At 39.8% G+C, this 22,055-nt stretch overlaps 1 protein-coding gene across 1 annotated transcript; it reads right to left on the minus strand.

Moving 5' to 3' along the window:
* Positions 1-3,584: 3,584 nt before the first annotated feature.
* On the minus strand, positions 3,585-20,743 carry LOC109087260 (nuclear receptor coactivator 6-like). The gene is given in 15 exon segments (XM_042712568.1): positions 3,585-4,061; positions 4,662-4,813; positions 5,110-5,151; positions 5,477-5,507; positions 6,844-6,891; positions 6,988-10,485; positions 10,573-10,688; positions 10,796-12,209; positions 12,324-12,455; positions 13,762-14,631; positions 16,058-16,186; positions 16,778-16,900; positions 17,078-17,233; positions 17,557-17,802; positions 20,574-20,743. Coding segments are annotated over 14 exon segments (6,966 nt in total). The 5' UTR covers positions 17,759-17,802; positions 20,574-20,743; the 3' UTR covers positions 3,585-4,008.
* Positions 20,744-22,055: the final 1,312 nt, after the last annotated feature.

Below are 22,055 nucleotides of genomic sequence, written 5' to 3' on the forward strand. Positions count from 1 at the left end.
GTCTGACAAAACACTGTCAAACCGCAGGGCCATGCATTACACACATCATCTCAGGTCAAGATATACAACAAGTTTATCTCGTTGATAAATGTTTATTTTAAGTCGTATGACACCGAAATGTGTGTGTGTGTGTGTGTGTGTGTGTGTGTGTGTGTGTGTGTGTGTGTGTGTGTGTGTGTGTGTGTGTGTGTGTGTGTTTGTGTACTGGTGGGGACTTAAACCTGAATACACACCAGCTCATGGGGACTTGTGTCACCCTGGAGACCTAAACTGAGGTCCCCATGCCATGGGTACAAAAGCTTATCTGAATCATACAGAATGAGTTTCTTGGTTGTTGTTGTTGTTGTTGTTTTTTTTTTTTTTTTTTTTTTAGATTGTAAAAATGCATTAAGTTTTCTGTGAGGGGTAGCTCTTTAAAATTTCTGTTTTAGGTTTTGACTTAAAAAAAAAAAAAAATTAAGATCTTGAGTCAAAAGTTCAATGAAACGAACTCCTGTTTTCTCTGGAAGGGATTTTGTATTCAACCACATTAAATGAATCCTCTAAACCAAAGGTGGTCACTAAATTTAGTATGCACCATACAAAACTTATCAAAAGAGTTTTGATCCATTTCATCGTTGGGCAGATATGGCCCAAAATATGGGTTGTGACCTACAGGTGCTGGTCATATAGAATATCATCAAAAAGTTGATTTATTTCACTAATTCCATTCAAAAAGTGAAACTTGTATATTATATTCATTCATTACACACAGACTGATATATTTCAAATGTTTATTTCTTTTAATTTTGATGATTATAACTGACAACTAAGGAAAATCCCAAATTCAGTAATGAATGAATATAATATACACGTTTCACTTTTTGAATGGAATTAGTGAAATAAATCAACTTTTTGATGATATTCTAATTATATGACCAGCACCTGTATAATGACATTTTTGAATTATTTTTGTTTTTTGATTGTATTATATTTATATGATTGCTACACACGAGCAGCAGGACATTATGAGAAAACACCAAATTTGATAGATTTCTGATCCTCTGGAGGGTTACAGTGATTTCTGAATGATTTACATCAAAATCAATGACAGGGAAAAGCTGTGAAACTAATGTTGTCCACTAGAGGAGGTCACAGGGAAGATTTTTCATAGCATCAGTGTAAAAAGATCAATAGCTTCACGCACAGTAAAAGAAATACAGAATGAAAAGACATTCATTTTACAACCATGGTTAGTTTGCAAAGAAATCTGTGATCTCACACATGCTCACAGATCATTTAATAGTACCATAATTTGACACAGAATATACTTGTCATGGTTAAACAGAAACTGGTTTTCTAGCTGTTTCCAGTGATAGTCTGCTGGATGAGTGGATGGGTGTGTTAGTATCACTTTAGTCTTAATAATGTGTGTCAAGCACAAATAGAATATCTTTGAATTCTATACACAGTTTTGTGCAAAAGTTTGGGCACCTGTGATGATTATCAGAATTTTAATTTATAATCTGCTGGGCTTTCAATTTTGGATATATTTTATACCTTATGGAGATTTCAGCTCTGAAATAACATTTATTGAATCAACAACAACAACAACGCAATGTGAATCATAACAAAACCACATAGGTGCAAAAATCTGGGCACCCCGAAGAAATAATAGCAATAATATTTAGTAGAGCCACCTTTTGCAGAAACAACAGCCTGTACACACTTCTGTAGACACTGATAAGACCCTGAATTCTGGCTGCAGGTGCTTTGAACCATTCTTTCTTGCAAAGTGTCACTAGTTCAGTCAGGTTTGATGGCAGCTGAGCATGAACAGCCAGCTTCAACTCATTCCATAGATTTCGACGTCTGCGTCTGTGCAGGAACTTCTTGGTAGATTTGGAGCAATGCTTTGAGTCATTGTCCTGCTGAAATAAAAGCTGTGGTGGCAGAGACCTTAAACCTTTGTGATTTTTTTTGTATAATTCTAATTCAAATTGATGAATTATCCTATTTTTAGGTCATTTTTAGGTTCCCATGTCGTTACTTTTAAGTGGAGAAAAGCAAAGCTAGCAATTAGCTACCTTAAACATTTTTTTTGTGATTGTTTGGATGTGATTTTGCAGTGTTAAGGTTCATTGAGCTAATTTAAATCAATATCATGTTGTAATTAATTAGCAATAAGAGACTACAGGTATTAAATCAACACAATTGAAAGAGTGCCCAAACTTTTGTACAGCCTTTTTTTACATTCATCTTTATTCCATACAACTCAACACTGCTACACTAAGAATTTATGTCTGAAAAACATCATACAATGCTGCTTTCTCTAACAAACTGAGCTAATTATTATCCAGCCTCAGAGGGTTGCCCAAACCTTTGCATAAAACTGTATAGCCTCATTGAATTCCTTGTCCGTCAGGCAGATATTAAGCTCTAGTTGCCAGGAATCTCTTTGTGCAGTTACAGAAGTGCATAATATTGACTCAAGTTTGACTCTTTGTTCTGGATCGTCAAGACAAAGCTGATCAATAGGATTTTGTTCAGGAAGGGAGGAAATAGAGGAAAAATTCTTGCGTGTGAATCTCGTAGGTCTACCTGTCTGAAGCATGGCATGTTTATAAAATGAATAACTTAAGTAATTTGTGGATTAGTGCGTACTGGAGACACAAACCGTTTCAAATGATTCAGATAGATTCGGTGAACTGGTTCGACCGGCCGCAGGCTTTCTTTCTTTGCGTGAACATCTGGGCGGCATTACACAAATATTTCCACATAGTGACGTAGACATGTGGGGGCGTGTTTAAACGAGGCGTTTCAGGGGGGCGTGGACAAGTACTAACTTTTATAAAGAATATCTCTTTGGATTTGAGACTTTAGTCTCTGCAACTTTAGGAATCTTATCGGTTCACTAACAGCTTATAACACTCCAGAGAGAAAGACAAATTTGAAATGGCATCATATGACCCCTTTAATTAGTTTTAAGTTCTTCATTTGAATAACTATTTAGACATGATCAAACACTAGATTTATAAATGAGAAATTTAACAAGTTAATAACTTACATCCTTTTATAATGAAACGTGCATAATTACATACAATGAAAGCAAGCAAATACTTATTTAAAACGGTGCTTAAAAGGCATTCATCTGCATTCACTCAAAATGACCTTTCAAACATTATAAGTCCTAATTGGGCTGTGCTAACCACCCAAGCACTGAGGTTTCATTTTTGTGATGAAATAAATATGGCCTGCATTCAACCATCATGTGTTTGCATCACAATGTTTGCATATATTTTGGACTATTATTTAATTAGACTGTGAGCTGTTTATGAGAAAACATAAATTAACTACTTTTTGCAAGTTACAGATTGAAAGCCACTGAACCAAGCACACAATGAGGTCATGTGACTATACGCAGTGTATACTGCACAGTATGCAGTACGTATGCTAGTATTCTATCAAGAACTTTCCAAGTGTTGTCTATAAATCTATTCTAATTCTAAGATCACTGCTATTTTGGAGCTCATGGAGCTTTCATATTAAAAACATCACTGTTCTTATTAGCATGTTTAGTGACACAAACGAAAACAAGTCAAATGTACAATTGTAAAAATATTTTAATGCATGTGATCCGGGGCTAAATGGGTGAAGACAGGTTCTAACAGTATTGAAATGCAGTTAATTCATGATATACAACACGGGGGTGAAAAGTACAAATTCTGATTCTGTCACATCATTATATTGTGATTCTACAGACATCACATGATTAATCCAGAATTTATCAATATTATTAATAATAAAAAAGTCACACCAAAACAACGACATACAAACACATCATACACAATTCTAAACGTGACCTCATCTAGTAGCCAAGGACAAAATACAGTATCATGATTTAAAAGAAGAAGAAAAAAACTTTCTGTACATGGTTATCTTGCTTAGAACAAAAGGAAAAACAGCAGATAAAACAAGTTCAGAAAACAACAAAAAATAAAGTACAATTCACAGGTTTATGTGTCATGATTACTTTGACTTCCTTCGTTTTGCCTGCGTGGGACTGGCTCCAGTGTTTGATTCTAGAGACAGAAGAAATAAAAGCTAAATTAGTCTTCAAAAACATTCATTTCAGCGTCTTGTGATTAACGGCAGATATTTTCTCCTTTATTAAGATTCTAGTCGAAAAAGAAATACCACCAATACTTCACAAAAAGAAACATCTATTATTGGAGCAATTTAAACCATTACCGTATTGTTCAGAATAAGACAGTGTTTTTTATTGGAAATACATCTGGAAAAATGGGGTCATCTTATTTACAGGGTCTAGAATTCTACATCCGCAACAACAGGTGGCGCCAAATACTAGTAAAACGAACGGAAGAGACCAACTATTGTTTGTACTGCACTACTGTGTTGAGTTTCTCAACTAGTGGGTCACTAACCAAAAGTGGGTTACGAGACAGATTTGAGTGGGCCACGGAGTGTGCAGTCAAAGAAACAACAACAAACATTTTATGTTTTTCTAATGCGATAGTTTTCTTTTGAAAGATGTTGACACTTCTGTCAGATGCAGTTTACGAGTGCTTTATTTTAATTATGTAGTAATTATTTAAATACCTGATGACAAATAAAGTTAATTTTAAATGATATAATAATGACATAAAGACTAGACATCTAACCTGCACCTTTTCCTGTGTTCGAGGATGCTGACCCTGGCCTAGCAGCTCTTTTTCTCTGTCCATTGTCGGACGCTTCCTCCTCAGGCTCCTTGTCTGTTCTTGAGCTCCGTCGACTAGGACCTTTTGCTTTCTCAGTGGTGGCCCTTGTATCCCTGGAGAAGGATAACAGGGAGGAAAAAATAAAAATGATCAAAAGGCTCAGTGCGCAGTCAGTTTGCATGCTACATATATTCTCTAGTTTTCTTTGGAAATCAATTGTTCTCAATGGTCTTAGCACTGAAGAGAATGACCACATCTGGCCCCTGTACAACTGAGGAATCCACACTTGCTGTTTTTCCTCATCTACCACAGATTACGTCCGTCCTGTTCATGACCGTTTTAGTAAAACGGCCACGCTGCCCCGTGCACGGACCCGTGCAGGGCATCTACAGGTCTGCTATATACATACCTTGGGGCTAAGATGACGGGCGTCTTTCTTTTCTTTGCCCATCTGTTATAGAAGTGGAAAAACAGCGGTAAACTGCTTTGATGCTGAACAACATTTTTGCCTCCTTCCCCATATTTGAGTAATGATCAAGAAAAAGAATGATTTCGTGAATCATTCCATGATTATTAGTGCGTTCATGAGGGTGAGTTCATTCAGATTATATTGAAATACAATCAACACATGGATTCATTTTAAAATGCAGGCAATGAATAAAATTTAAATGATGGTAAAAAAAAACAAAAACAAAAAACAGACAGTCTTCACAACTAATGCTGATCATGAAGTTTATAGATTATTGAAGATGAAAGATAATTACACATTGCCTTACCCTTGTTCTGCTGCGGTGCTAACCCCTTGTCCTGTAAATAGAGACAACTCAGATTAGTTTTGTGTTACTGTGCACAGTGTTTTTCTATTTGTCCTCTTCAGGCTTGCTGGTGCAAAGCAGAGTCAGACTAGGAGAAAGAGTTTTGGTCAAAGCATGCTTTACTTCATCTTTAATAAGATTAGTACATGCTAAAGCCCAAAGTATACTTCTAACCACATTACACTCTGTATGCTCAGGTCACACATGCCCACTGATTTGTTTTGCATTAATTAGTTGTTCCACAAGGTTGCAACGATGCCCGTTGTATTCACAGTTTAAAAATAAATGGAAGAGGCGTAACATCAGCAAACTTCCAGAGACCAAACACTTGAGTGAGGAGGTTGAGAGTAGGGATATAACGATTCACTCAAATCATGGTGCCATACAATTCACAATACTAGTTTCACGAATACATTTTTTCATGTTTTTTTTGTTCTAAATTAAAAACAAATTATAAATGAAAAGAAATTATAAAAGAAACAAACAAAACACTGCACATTTTTTTGGTGAAATGGAAATATCTTTTATGTAAAATAACAAAAATAAATGTAAATTTTAAAACAAATCCCAAACCAAATAAATAAATAAAAATAAATCTCTTCATATAAACACAATATGATTTTGCCTGTGCTCTTTCCTAGCTTTTTTTTTTCTTACATTTCTTTTCTTTTTTTTTTTTCAAAATTGAAAATGTATTTGAGAAAAAAAGAAAAAAATATGCTACATAAAACTACATAAAAGCAGTAGGGGCTGAATGAGACAATTTCACTCTCTGACAGCAGGAGGCGCTCATGGAACAGCAGTGATACAGCGTTTCCTTGGTTACCGCTGTAAACAAAGCTGCATTAATATGCATCAAACAGAGACGAGATGAAAAGAAAATACCATTTACCTTTTTTTTTTTAAGACAGTCAGTTCCCCTCAGAGATACATTCATATAAACCACCACCCCCAACAGTTGCAACTCATTTAACATCTTAAATGACTTAAATCGTTACATATTTTCATTGATTTTCAACCGACTTGGGGTGCACACATCCGTAGCTGTGTGATACCTGCAACTCTAGTTGAAAGAACACAAAGACATATATTGAGCACCTGTGTTCATGCACTCTATGAAATGAAGTGTACTTCGAAAGGCTATGTATTTCGTCACATGCATAAGTATATTTAAGGTAGGTCATATATGACCAGGGGCGCCATAAAGGCAGGGGGTTGTTAAAATGATTCCAAGGGCCCTTGTTCATGGGGCCCAGAAGCCATAGCGCCACCCCTGCATATGACTACCATTTGCATGGGTAAAAATAAGATTTTATTAAAGTATTTACCAGCTTGGTCACATAACGCTTGGTCTTCTTGTGGAGCTTCAGGATGAACTGTGTAATTAAATAAAAAGCATAACTTAGAATTAAAAATCATTAACGACTGACAGGACAACTAACGAAATTGCCTTGATACCATCAAGTAGTTACCTGAGATGCTAGGAGCATCAATAATTGCTTCTTTTGTTTCAGCTGAGTCAGGTACACTAGTGTCTGCCAATGAAGGCGGCTGCTGTTCCCCAGAGGGTTGTGCAAGTGTTGCTGTGGAGGAGCCGGAAGCTGTAGTGGGAGGTCCTGGAGCAGCAGTGGGTGCAGAAACTGAAGCTGCAGGCAGACTAGTGGGTGGTGAAGAAGTAGCAACAGGACTAGAGAGGTGAACCGTTCCAGGGGTAGAGGCTGGGGGCGGCATATTACACGATGGTGTAGAAGTAGGGACTGGAGAATGAGTGGGTGCAGGTTCAGGAGAAGACACTTTTGGAGGAAGTGCCGATTGCTGAGACGCTATTTGAGCAGCTGGAACAGTCAATGGAGCAGTAGGCTGGAGAGTAGATACCGTTTCAGATGTAACTGCACAAGAAGCTTGAGTTGTGGCAACATCCAAAGTCTTTCCTATCTGAGTGACAGGGTTTCGCTCTTTTTGGTCATCGCCATTGCTCGAAGATATGCTGGGCGTGGTACTTTTGCTTGCAACAGTCTGGACTGGACTGCTTTTGGCTAACGTCGTTGTTGGAGACAGAGGACTTCTGCGAGAAACAGCCGTAGCCCCTGGGCTAGAGCAAGCAGGTGGAGAAGCCAATAGCTGCTGAAAGGGTGATGACATGCCAGAATGTAAGACCGTCTGCCCAACAGGACTAGATTTCGGGCCACTAGCATTAGAGACACTCTCCTGTTTGGGACCCCCAGGGCTTGGCTGTTGAGGTGGCAGTACTACGTTTACAGGGGAAGCCTGACTTGCAGGTACTTGAACTTGAAGCTGCCCAATAACAGTGCGGCTCTGCTGAGTAGCAGCTATGCTGACAGCAGGCGAGTTTGTCAGCACAGATGTTGATGGTGGTGCAGAGGGTGTTGATGTAGTTGACACCGGGGTAGGAGTAAGTTGGATATTTGCAGAGACTATGGGACCAACCATAGTGACAGGCTGAGACATGACGTTAGTACTTGATGGTACCGACGTAGCTTGAAATATTGAATACAATGGTCCTGTGATGAACTGTGGACGCATTTGGGTAGGATTTTGTTGACGGACATCAGGGGGTCTTATATTTTTATTGGGAACTGCTAGTACCTTGGATACAACAGCAGGAGGAACGACAGAAGCTGTGTTGGTAGCAGAGCTAATGGGATTAGAGGTTACAAAGACTGTGATCTGATTTTGTTGAGTTTGTGCTGATGAGATGGGCCTTTGCAAGACTGTTTGAGATGCATTTGAGATGGGTATAAGATTGTGATTTGAACTTACTGACGTATTGGGAACAGAAGTGAGGCTTAAGAGCACAGTTTGGTTTGAACTAACACTTGATACAGCACTGATAGTCTGCAGGTTTGCACTACTACTGGCTATAATATTTGGACTTGATACTGAAGCAGATTTAGGTTTCTGATCAGTTTCCCTTGTAGACAAAGAGGTGCCAATATTTGTGCTCTGTGAGACAACAGGATTAGGTTGGTTCTCCTGAGCTGATGGAGCATTAGGACTATCTTTTTGCACAAGTTCTACACCCACTTGAGGAATATTTTGAGATTTCACTGACAAAGATGGGGTGCCTGTATTGTCCAATAGCTGATTCAGAGATGTTGGAGCATCTCTAAAGGCTGGTGATACAGTAGAGCCAAGGTCATGTTGTGGTGTTGCCCGAGATTGTTGCTTATCTTCAGCTCGCTGTTCAACCAAATTGTTAGGCTCTTGCCGTCTGGGTTCCTGAGACGAAACCCGAGGGCTTGCCATTTTAAGAGCAGACTGCTCTCTTAACTGACCTGCCTGATGCTGCTCTGCTTGTGTAGTCACTACCTGGCCATCTCTAACTGTATCAGCACTAACAGGTATAGTTTGCAGTGAATTTAAACTCTGTTGTGATTCTCCAGGTCCTGCTGATGACAAAGATGCAGAGGTAGCTGGGAGCACTGAGTTGGGACTAACCATCACGTTCTGTGGACTAACCATCATTTGCTGCGGATGTGGAGGTGATGTCAATGATGCTTTGGCACCTTTCTGTCTTCCTGGGCTTGGGGTGGCAGCTTTTCTATTTGAGGCAGGGCTGGATCTTCGACTATTACTGGGACTAGCTCTTTTAGCTTGCCCAATACCGGTCTGTTTGTCGTGTTTTCCTCCGGAGCTTACCATGCCACCACCTGATGGATAAGACTGTGGGCCATTATTGTTGCCACTGGTATTATTGTTGACAGGAAGATTTGCTAGGTTGGGTGGAGCCTGGCCAATTGCTTTAAGTGTAGTTGGGTTAAGACCTTGCTGATCAAAGCCTCGATTAAGGTTTGGCTGCCGCGGTGGCAGAGGAATGTTAATTTTTGGAGGAAAAAGGCCAGCGATAGAGGCATTCAGTCTCTCAGGGGATAGATTTATTTCAGAGGGTTCAGTACTAGGTGGACGGTTGGTTGGAGTTAAAGGGTGGTGATATGGTCGGGGACTGGCTCGGTTAGGGGTTTTAGGGCGGGAACTCTGGGAAGTTACAGTAGAGCTTGAAAAATGAATATTATGTGAGCCAGCCATTGCTGTCACTTGCTGGGACTGCTGCTGGGGACTTGCTCCTGGCTGGTGGGGCACTGATAAAGGCACAGATTTCATTAAATGAGTATTTGGCCCTTGATTGGGAATCATTGGTTGATTTCCATTTCCTGACTGTTGACCAGTTTCAAGGGGTCCCCGATCCTGCATGCTATGGTTTCCAGGGGTTTCCTCTGGTGGTGTTGGTTGTCCAACCTCTGAATGGGGTGTCCTTCTTGCTGGTCCAGTGAGAGGTGGATTTACCATGAGTGGCATTCCTCTGGCTTTATCAGGAGAAGGTGGAACACCTCCATGGCCTTGAAGATCGATCATTACAGGCATGTTGCCTGGCTGTGATACAGGCATTCTCTGAGATGGATCATTAGGATTGACTAAACCCTTTGGCATGTGTCCACCTTGCTGTAGTGGCATTCGATTCTTAGCTTCTTGTTGCATTTTAAGCATCATCATCATTTGTTGTTGTTGTTGTTGTTGCTGCTGTTGCTGCTGATGTTGTTGTTGTTGTTGCTGCTGCTGCTGTGCCTGTTGTTGTTGTTGCTGTTGTGGCTGTGACTGCAGTTGTTGTTGTTGGAGGTGTTGTGGTGGTGGTTGTTGTTGTTGTTGTTGTTGTTGCATCTGCATTGACTGTTGTGAATGAATCTGGGTCTGGACATGATGGGGTCCTTGTGATGTTCCTGCTTGACCTTGAGGACCCTGCATACTCTGCATCTGCATTTGTTGCTGTTGCATTTGCTGCTGCTGGATCTGTTGATGCTGTTGCTGCATCTGTTGCTGCTGCTGTTGTTGTTGTTGTTGTTGTAACTGCTGTTGTTGCTGCATTTGTTGCATCTGTTGCTGCTGTTGTGAGGGCATAAACTGCATAGGCATCTGCTGTAATACCCTTTGATCTCCAGACTGACCAGGCAGACCTAAAAAAAAAAGGTAAATAAATTAAAATTCTCTAATTAAAAGTTATGTAAAAACAATAAATAATCAAAAGGCATTAAATCATTTACCTGGTCGATTAGTGAATTCAGAAAGTTTAGAGTTCGAGTCAATGCCACCCCCTTGATCACCTCCCAACCCTTGCATCTCTACTTCCTCCATTCCATGAGGCAGTGAATCCAGACCACTAAGAAAGACACATTTATCAAACTTTGTAGTTATATTCAACAGTGCAACAGAGTTATTTACTCAGCTTCAGTGTAAAAAAAATATCAAAGAATAAAAAGCACTTACCACAGACCGTCAGTAGACTGTTGTCCTTCCTCTACTTTTGGTTTCTTCTTACGAGGAGGTTTCTTCTTTTTAGGCTTGACCTGGTTAGCGGCACCCGCACCTGTTCCTTGCTTCCCACCAGGACCAAACTGACTGGCAGAAATATCACTTTGGAGAAGATTTACTAATAAGGGACTGGTTAGTGTCACATCCTTGTTCACTGGAAATCCACCTGCTTGGCCACATGGGCCTCCCATTGGCATCTGACCAGCAAACTGAGGATTGAAGGACATGCCATGACCAGGAAAATGACCATTGCCAACCTGCAAATGTTGAGAACTCCCCAACATACCCTGCTGTTGATGCTGATTCTGCAGGTCTGGAACCATCTGCTGGCTGATATCAGCATTTCCATTACTATCTCCTAACTGATGTTGATGTTGCTGACCAGCCTGTTGCTGCTGCAGCATCACCTGTTGTTGTTGTTGTTGTTGTTTTTGCTGTAGCTGTTGTTGTACTAAATGATGATTTCCCGGAAGTCGCATTTGAGGCCCATGCATCCCTAATGCTTGGTTGGGGTTGCCATTCATTGGAATTTGTTGAGACTGTTGTTGTAACATTTGCTGATGGGGTTGCTGCAGCTGTTGTTGTTGCATTTGTGACTGTTGTGGCTGCTGGTGTTGCAGTTGTAGTTGCTGCTGTTGTAACTGCTGTTGTTGTAGTTGCTGTTGTTGTAACTGTTGTTGTTGTTGCAAATGAGCCATTTGTTGTTGCTGTTGCTGATGCTGTTGTTGAGTCATTTGTTGCTGACCCATCTGAGATTGAAACTGTGGCATGTTACCTTGGATACTAGGTGAAGGACCTCTCATCATCTGGCCTTGCATTACTCCAGGTTGACCTTTTGGGCCAAAGGCCTGCTTATTACCCTGTATCTGACTAGCTACAATGTGTTCCATCATAGCATTTTGCTGCTGCTGCTGCTGTTGTTGCTGCTGCTGCTGTTGTTGTTGTTGTTGTTGTTGTTGTTGTTGTTTTTGTTGTTGTTTTTATTGTTGTTGTTGTTGTTTAATGCCTTTTTTGTTTTTTTTGCCAAGCTGGTTTTGGCTTTGCATGATCCCTTGACCTTGTGGTGGCATCATTTGCTTGGGAGGGGTCATTCCTCGCTGCCCGGTATTCACTGGCCTGGATAAAACAGTCTGGCCCCCTGTTTGGTTTTGTGCCATTTGACTTTGGGTGGAAGCTACAACCTGTGTTTGATGCTGTGATTGTGGTACAACCATCATTTGAGTCTGAAGACCTTGCTGAGGTTGCCCCATACTGCCACCTGAGGTGGTGCCTGGGGGTTGGGCTGGCATGCCACTGTGGTGGGTCATTCCAGCACCTTGAAGGGGATTTGACTGCATGTGGTTTGGCGCTGAGGCTGATGACTGGACACCTATATTGAGATTTTTAGAGGTGTTGAAAATGAATTAAAATGCTATATACTAGACACAACTTCATATTAGAACAAAAGTTTCAATACGGCATTAAAACAATCCACATATCTTACCAGAGTTCACCATACTCTGACTATTTTGTAGTTGGGGTGTACTACCTGCTCCAGTGGTAGTAACCTGTCCTTGTCCAAAATTCTGATTAACAGGAGCATTTGGGAAACCCATTGGCATTCGTTTAGGCATACCTGCAATATATACATACATTTATTCAAATATAGGTTATAGGGCTGCACGATTAATCGTATTTTAATCTCGATAACGATATCCACCTTTCTCGATTAATTAAAAATAATCGTCACGATATTGGCCGGCTCGTTATTTATTCTGAAACGTGTGTTTAATTTGGCATTTGCGTTATCTTACTTTGCTAACAAGTCTTCACTAGCGTTCATGCTTGTGGTTGCCAGATGTGAAGAGCTTAAAGCGCCAAAAAAGAGCTTTTCTCCTTTAAGGATACACTTTCTGCCCGGTGTTTTAATTTGTGCAATCTGGCAACCCTGTGCACGTTCACTGATGGCGGAACAAGTGCTGATTTTGATGTGAAAACATACGAGTTTAGCGATCTCTCCACAGCGATATTCTGCTTACATGAAAGTGTCATATAGACAATGTGTGTTTTTTCACAAGCCATCTGTACTGTTTGTGTTACCAAATGTGCCATGATCAAACTTTCACTGAGTTTCAAAACTGGATCTATTGTGTTTGAGGAATAAATGTGCTTTTCCTACCTGTGACAATACAATGAGGAAAAATGTACATAAATTGGAATAGTTGGAATTTATATTAAGAGTTTCTAAAGTTTTTACCAGTTTTCGTGTTGAAAATGGCATGGCAATGTTAGTTTTCAGTGTGTATTAATGATCTTTGAGCAAATTTACTGTGCGATCTGAGTGGCTTTTTCCCATTTGCGAACAAATTGTCACTTAGAAAATGTAATGTGAATACAGATGACAAAACACTAACCAAAACCATGAGTTTTGTATTATCATAGTTGTTTAAATGAAGTCAGTGTATAGTCAGTGGAGGTTGGTTAAAGGACACATGAAATGTTATTGCATTTCCCTGCTGAATAAAACAGACAAACAAAACAAAACAAAAAACCTAAAACCAGCCTAGGCTGGTTGACTGATTTTAGTTGGTCATCCAGCCTGGCCTTGGCTGGTCTAAGCTGGTCAGAAGGCTGGTTTTAGAGGGGTTTTGACCACTTCCTTAACTGGTCAGGCTGGGAGACCAACTGGAACAACAAACTAAAACCAGCTTGACCAAGCTGGGAGACCAGCTTAAACCAGCTAAGTTTAGGCTGGTTTTAGCAGTTTTTTTTCAGCAGGATAGAATAATCGTTATTAATAATTGTGATTATAATTTTAATCAAAATAATTGTTTATATCAGTTTAACCATTATCGTGCAGCCCTAATAGGTGACCAAATAAATAACAATACATTATCACTTTTACATTAAGAATTTAAACATGTACAATGCTGAAAACATACCTCCCATTCCACCTTGAGGAACCTGTCCATGTTGTGGAATGCCCATAAAGCCGGGCTGAATGTTTCCTTGCTGGCCCATCACAGCTCTTCCTGGAGATCCAACACCTTGTGGGAAACCCTGGGGGGTTGTGGGACGTGGACCAAGTTGCCCCTGTCCCTGTCCCATCATTGGAGGTGTTCCAGGGGAGCCCTGTTGGAAAGGAGATGACGACGAACCAGGGGACTTAACTGCAAGACTTCCTTGTGGGGCAGAGGAGGGAGGCAAAGGAGGAGGTGCTCTTGAGACAACTACACCTGGTGCTCCCTGAGGGCCTTTGGGCTGAGGGGTTGCAAACTGGTTTGCCCCTGTCTGCTGCTGCTGCAACTGATGCTGTGCCATTGTATTGAAAACCTGTCCAGCCTGCTGGCTTCCAAATGGATATGGTGGTGGTGGATGATTGGGCGTCTGAACAGATGTCAAAGAGGGTTGACGCGGTCCCATTTGTGGCTGTGGCGGGGCTTTCCTCCAACCTGGTCCCATTGGACCCTGGACAGGTGGTGGCTGGAGAACCCCAGAGGGCAACTGGTTCCAGCCAGGAGGTATAGGCATCTGGTTGGAAGGGTTGAAAGGACCACGTGCACCACCTAGTTGGGCCATCTGAACCTGCTGTTGTTGGTGCTGGTGTTGCTGAAGTTGTTGTTGTTGCTGAAGTTGTTGTTGAAGTTGCTGTAGGGCTGCTGGATTTAGCTGTCGATTTGCTTGCATGGCTTGCATGTGATGTCCCTGTGGGCCTAAGTTGCCGAGAGGACCATGTCCCACTTGAGGATGTTGGAGTTGTTGTTGCTGCTGTTGCTGTAAGGCCAACCCTGAAAGCATGGGATCCACTGTGTCTAAAAAAAAAATAAAAAATAAAAAACTGTGAACACAAATGTGAAAACTTTTGAAATATGAAATGAGAACTACATCCTTGTTAATCAGAATCCCAAGCAAATGTTTGCTTTGCATACCACCTTTTTACCTACAAATCATCTGGACTTTCACTTTTGACCAATTTGATCAAGATCCAACTTAATGCTGGAATACACTACATAACTTTTAAAATCTGGACTGAAATCATAGTCTGAAGCTAAAAAACTAGAGTCTGTGCCCATTTTACACTATGTGATTTTCTGTGAAATCTGTCAACTCAAATATGCAGACTGGCTTTGACTTTCAGCAACTAATGTTGATTCATCCATTGATTCATCATCTGTAAATCTGGTCAAAAGTTGTGTAGTGTATTCCAGCTTGACCACCGGGACAAGACCACAGGAAACAGATGATTCTTCTGCACAATCTGACTTTGCTGCAGCCTGGAATTGAACTGCTGGTTTCGTCTGGTAAGAGGAGAACTGGCCCCCTGACTGAGCCTGGTTTCTCCCAAGGTTTTTTCTCCATTCTCTCACTGATGGAGTTTTGGTTCCTTGCCGCTGTCGCCTCTGGCTTGCTTAGTTGGGGACACTTCATTTACAGTGATATCGTTGCCTTGATTGCAAATTATTGCACAGATACTATTTAAACTGAACTGAGCTGCATGACATCACTGAATTCAATGATGAATTGTCTTTAACTGTCATTTTGCATTATTGACACACTGTTTTCCTAATTAATGTTGTTCAGTTGCTTTGACGCAATCTTTTTTGTTTAAAGCGCTATATAAATAAAGGTGACTTGACTTGACTTTAGGTGATCTGACATCAGAGGAGCACCTACTCACCTGTAAATCAACCAATGCGCTAAAACAATACATTTAAACTTTGTCAGTTAAGTGTAACTTAAAAGAAAATAAACTTTGAATTAAAAAAAATAATAGCACACACAAAATAAGAAGCACAATCCTCAAGAGTTCACTTAATACAGGTACTAAAACTTCAGCTTGAAACATCACATTTTTGTGTTTTTTCAACATATAGTAACACACTTGCATAGTGACTGATGTTTGCAGTCATAAAATCAGAGGACCCACTGAAATCTATGGTCATATGCAACATCTGAAACGTATGCAACTACCAGCTATGAACAGATGTGTCTCCAACATATATCTTAATACAAGATAAACAGGGTCTATAATTCTGTCCTGTGACAGAGACGTTTGGCTCAACTACACAAAGAAAAAACAGTGTGAAAATACATTTCGAAACAATCCAAAAAAAAAAAAAAAATAAATAAAAAAAATGGTCCCAATGGTGGTGCAACTACTGCTTTTACCTTTGTAGGGCAGTATGGACTATAAATGAGGGTAATTTCGTCATTTCTTTGAATGAAAATTACCATTACCTGTCTGTGAAGGTGGCCTTGGTGCTCTTGGCTGCATTGGTCCACCACTATTCGGTACCATTCCCTGTGCTGCCATATTAGCCCCAGGAGGCATCATGGACACCGAAGGATTATTCATACGCATTCCAGCTGAAAAACAAGTATTTATCAGCATACATTTGCCTAATTAAATTAAGTCATCCTGAAGGCCTTGTTTACAGTGTTTCCCATACATTGATTGATTAATATCAACGCTGACCGCCACAAATAGATTTTCCAAAATGCATTGACTTTGTTGAATAAACATGAGCTCTGCACGTTTTAAAGTCAGAATGTGGCGTGGGTGTTTTTATATGAATGTATCTTTGAAGGGACGCTTTTATCCAAAGCGAAGGAAAAAGTTTGAAAAGTTTCAATGTCAATTTCATTTAATCTTTCCTATAACGCCTGATAGAGCAGTGTTTATGAGCAGAGCACTGTTTGGATTACAAACGTTACTGGGAAAACCGCTATTTCTGATGCTCCTAAAGCGCCTCCTGCTGGCAAAGAATGAATTTGCATTTTCAATAAGCACGTCTACTGATTTATATAGCCTTTATTTCCCCCGGTGAAGTGCCGGCACACATTGAGTTAAGTCTGTGGGAAACACTGCATTAGTTTGTACAGGTGTGTTTGATTAGACAGTGCACCTCTAGGGGCAGAGTTGAAGAACTCTGTGTTAAGTTAAGCACTTATAATTACCCTGGCCCTGCTGCATGGGGAATCCAACATCCATCCTCATCTGAGCAGGTGCACCAAGAGGTCCATTTACCCTTACTTCTTGACTTCGGCCCTGTCCAACCGCAACGTTAATGGCTCCTTCACCTGTATGAACCCAACAGGCCGATCAACACATTTGCTGATTGTAGAACAAAGGCTAAAATTAAACTTGTATGTGATTAAAAACACAATGTGCCAAAAAGGGTCAAGCAGGAGATGAGGTTGCCGGCAGACGCTTCCATTGCGTGTGGTTTGCCAGGGCAGAATTCAACACATCCGTACCTTCAATCTGCACAGAGAGGATGCCCAGATCCCGCAGCTGCTGCTGGTTGTTTTGAGCCAGGAGACGCAGTCGCTCGGCTGCCTCTCTAGGGATGTTGAAAGTGACACGAACGCTGTTCCACGGCTCCACACGCTCGGGTTCGAGCCGCGGAGTACCTTTATTAGACACGGAGGGGAGTACAGGAGCAACATAAGCCAACAGAGATGGGGGAAAAACATTTAAAGTACCGTGAAAATAAAATTAGAGTTAGGCTTTTAGTCAGTGTCCGTTGGGTTTGAAATACAACAATGCAAGAATGAAAACTGCACTTGACTACTAGCCCATATACTAAACCCTGAGCAGAGAGAGTATGACGCTTTGCATTTTTAAAATAAACAGAATTTAAATTTAACGTATAAAATTCAATGAATCTTTCTAGCAGCAACGAATCATTCTCATGCACATGAATATTAATCATAGTCTTAAATCAAATCTTGACCTAGTAACAGCATATCAGGCATCCCGTGTAAGATGGTATCCAGCTTCTCCTGAAAGTCCTCATCATTCATGTTCCCTTTGAAGGCAACAAAGATCGTGGAGGTTGTGGTAGGGCTGCAGGAGCCATCGACTCCATCTTCCACTCCGGAGTCGTGATCCGTGAGCGGGACGGCTCGAGGGGACTGTGCATCCTGATGTGCCATAGCCCTTCACCAAAAGAGCTGCGTAGCCTCTGGAGACGGGGACACTGCTCAAAGAGGAACACCACTGATGAATATTAACTTCAGAATTATACACAACACATGCTGCCATGCAAACAAGACATAGCCAGAATTTAAATATATACAGAGATACATTTAATACATTTCAAGTATGTAAAAATCAGCATTCTTCACTGCTAACCAAAAACATTTCCTTTCCACACTGGTGTAAGGCTCAAGGACATCTGAGAGTGTCCATCAGAAATAAAAGAAAATCTAGTTTAAAGGGTTAGTTCAGCCAAAAATTAAAATGATGTCATTAATGACTCACCCTCATGTCGTTTCAAACCCGTAAGACCTCCGTTCATCTTCGGAAAACAGTTTAAGATATTTTAGATTTAGTCCGAGAGCTTTCTGATCCTCCATTGAGAATGTATGTACGGTATACTGTCCACGTCCAGAAAGGTAATAAAAACATCTTCAAAGTAGTCCTTGTGACATCAGAGGGTCCGTTAGAATTTATTGAAGCGTCGAAAATACATTTTGGTCCAAAAATAACAAAAATGATGACTTTATTCAGGATTGTCTTCTCTTCCGGGTCTGTTGTGAGCGTGAATGCTGTGACTGTTGACGTACGACGTTGCTGACGTGTTCTCTGGTGCGCCCAATAACAAAGAAAACACGTCAGCAGCGTTGTACATCAGCGGCGTCACTACAGTGTTGTGAACGCGCTCACATCAGACCCGGAAGAGAAGAAAAAGCGGAATAAAGTCGTATTTTTTTTTATTTTTGGAGCAAAATGTATTTTCGATGCTTCAATAAATTCTAACGGACCCTCTGATGTCACATGGACTACTTTGAAGATGTTTTTTTATTACCTTTCTGGACGTGGACAGTATACCGTACATACATTCTCAATGGAGGGACAGAAAGCTCTCGGACTAAATCTAAAATATCTTATACTGTGTTCCGAAGATGAACGGAGGTCTTACGGGTTTGGAACGACATGAGGGTGAGTCATTAATGACATCATTTTCATTTTTGGCTGAACTAACCCTTTAAAACACACGTGCCAAGTTATCAGACATGCACTCTTTGTATTCACGTTGGTTTATATAGTTTCAGAAAAATAAACCATTTGCAAGAAAGGTTTCAATTTAATGACTCTAAATATGTCATGTGTCAAAACATCAAATAAAAAAGTAGTAACACAGTTACTTAAACCTTGAATACACTAATGTTCAAAGATTTGGGGTCAGTAAGATTTGTTTTAAAAGAAATTCAAGGTTTTATTCAGACAAATATGCACTAAATTGATCAAAAGTGAAGACTTTAATATTGAATTAAAAAAATAATTTTAAAAATTTCAAATGAATGCTTTTTAAACGTTCTATTCATCAAAGAATACTGAAAAAAATATTAGGTTTCAACATTGATAATCAGAAATGTTTCTTGAGCAGCAAATCAGCATATTAGACTGATTTCTGAAGATCATGGAGTAATGATGCTGAAAACTCAGCTGAGTGCATTATAATTTAACATTCAAACAGACAACAGCTATTTTATTTCACAATATAACTGTATGTAGTGTATTTCTGATTGTACAAAAATGCAGCCATAGTGAGAATAAGAGACTTTCATCAAAAACATAAAAGCTTAGTGTACATGCGAGTGGACACCTCTTTAAATATATATATTTTTTAAATATATGTAAAACACACCTTCTAGTTTTTACAAATTATAAAGTATTAATTCATAAAGAGTTACCCAGGATTGTCATTTAATGGTCAAAAGCTCTGATGCTATAAAGCACATATTGACCTTGACGCACAGTCATGAGGGTCTGAACTCTACAGGGGTCCTCTATATGACCTCATTTCCTGTCAGTTTTCTCCCTGCATGATAGTCGCCTTTGCTGGACAAAGGTTTTTCAAATATTATAACGCAGTGAAGCGGTTTCAAATTAATAACAGATAATTATGCAAGGCTGCCAGGTTTAATTATTTTAATGAGGCTATTTTTTTTAAAACAATATCTTTATTATTATTTTTGGATCACAATACAGTTGTATAACCCTAACATTTTATACTTAATTGAAATGAAGTTAAAAACATGCTTCAGACAAGACTCAGATGTGTATGAACTGCACTATAAAGAGACAGCACTGACCCTAAACAGAAGAAGATAAACAACCTCACAGTGTTTAATAATCAACAGTAATGCAGTACAACAGGAAACAGTGACTGGACACTTCAGGAGAAGAGCTGCACACAGTGACACTTTGACATAACTTACACCATGCTATCTTTATCAAATAAGATATCATCACTCAGAGAACACGGTGAATCCACAACGATTAAACTTAACATCCGTCAGCTCATGTGGTAATGATATTGAGATGAGGTGCCTTTAGTAACACCTGTAAATATCTAACACATAACACCTGGTGTATTGTTATCCTTGCCATTAGTGATGACTTCACTGAAGAGCTTCATATGGGGTTATTTCTCTAGCATTAGCATTAGCAATAGCAAAACAAAGACAAACCGCGTAACTTAGGTTTAAGACAGAACAGACAAACATTATATTGACTTTCTATCTCATATCTGGTACGTGCAGTCCTGACAGTAACACCGCAGCGAATAACCGCACGATTATAACGAGTTTACTTCACTCAGGCTCATGTAACGTTATTAGCAAGTCAGCCTCACTGGTCACTGCCTCACTAAAGCGAGGCTCTTCCTTCACGCAGCGGACGCGTTTACACGTTAACTTCATCGAGATGTTTCCATGAGATAATGAGGTGGTAAGATCTCACCGTTGTCAGTCCATCAGGAGTGGTTTTACTGCAGTAAACAGGTATGTGCTAGCAGACGCTAACGGCGCGTTCGCGAAGCGGCTGGGCACGTAAGTTCAACGCTGTGCGTGCGCGCACTCGCGCTTCACGGGACCGCGCTCGTTCCTGTCCGTTCTGCTGTCCAGATGCACGAGCGAGGGTTATGAGCACGGTAACACCGTGACCGAGAGATCACGGGCACGAGCACAAAACAAGGGTGACTAAGTGAATGCGCTTCAATTAATTTATATATACATATATATATATATATATATATATATAAACAATTATGTTTGGTGTAGCTTCATGAGATTCTGACGTTTTTTTTAATGATTTTTACATTTGACCGACGATTGCAACACTTTTTGCATTTCCTTTATAATATTGTTAGAGACTGTTAGTAGAGAGTCACAATTTTAATACAATATGGCACATCTGCCCACACTGCTCTGTGCACATAAGATAATATATATCTGTAGAATTTATAGTTGAATATACAAAGTCAAATGTTGTAACTGACCTCATTATAAAAATCATTATAATGTAATAAAAATCAGGGGGTTTGGGGTCCGACCCTCCTAAAGAAGGACATGGACGTCAAAACTAGATGTAGGGGGTCGGATAGAAAGTAGGCCACGCATTATATGTGGAGATTTACTTGTAAATATTAAGATGCATTTCTGTAGCTAATTTTAAAGTAATTTTGGCAGCCCTGAAATGTGTTACACTGCCATTACCTGAGCGCTCATTCAAGGACGAGCATTAATGCGTGGATGGAGCAAGAACACCTAAAATACATGTGCAGATTCAGGGCAGAATTCAAGATGTGAGGGACAAAACACGGGGGGTATGTCATATGATATAGTTTAGAAATACACAGGACATGAGCAGGAGAGCTGATTTTCCCCGAATATTTATGCAAATATTTTATACAGCAGTTCAATAAACAATAAGTTAACATTTTAGACAAAGTATTGTCAATATTGTCTGATCTTGAAAAAATTAAACAGCGAAAAAATAAAATATGAATGCGATAATTCAGTTAGTTAATCGGCACATCCTTCTATTAATTCGATTTTAAAAATTCAGCCGCTTGACAGCCCTACAAAAAATTACATAATAAAATCATGTTAATTCTTAAAAATCATTTTGAATTTTTTTTTTATATTATTTGTGCACAGGTTTTCAATACGTTAAATTGGCTGTATAAAAACAGATTAGTAAATGGAAAAAACATTTTCAAGAAACCATGTTTTGGTTCATTATTAGAAAATATTAATCAAAATCAAGACACTGAAATGTAATCATAGTCTACTTCTGTGAAAGTTTACTGAACTGAGGGCAGCTGCATAAACAAAGCCACTAAGACTGTGTCTTAAGAACCAAGTGGGAATCAGGCTTATACTTCTAAATTCAAATAGGCCAAATTTACCATTTTATGTAACTGACTTATAAATAAATGTC

This window comes from Cyprinus carpio, chromosome A23 (genome assembly GCF_018340385.1).
Source record: "Cyprinus carpio isolate SPL01 chromosome A23, ASM1834038v1, whole genome shotgun sequence".
NCBI classification, from domain to species: domain Eukaryota; kingdom Metazoa; phylum Chordata; class Actinopteri; order Cypriniformes; family Cyprinidae; genus Cyprinus; species Cyprinus carpio.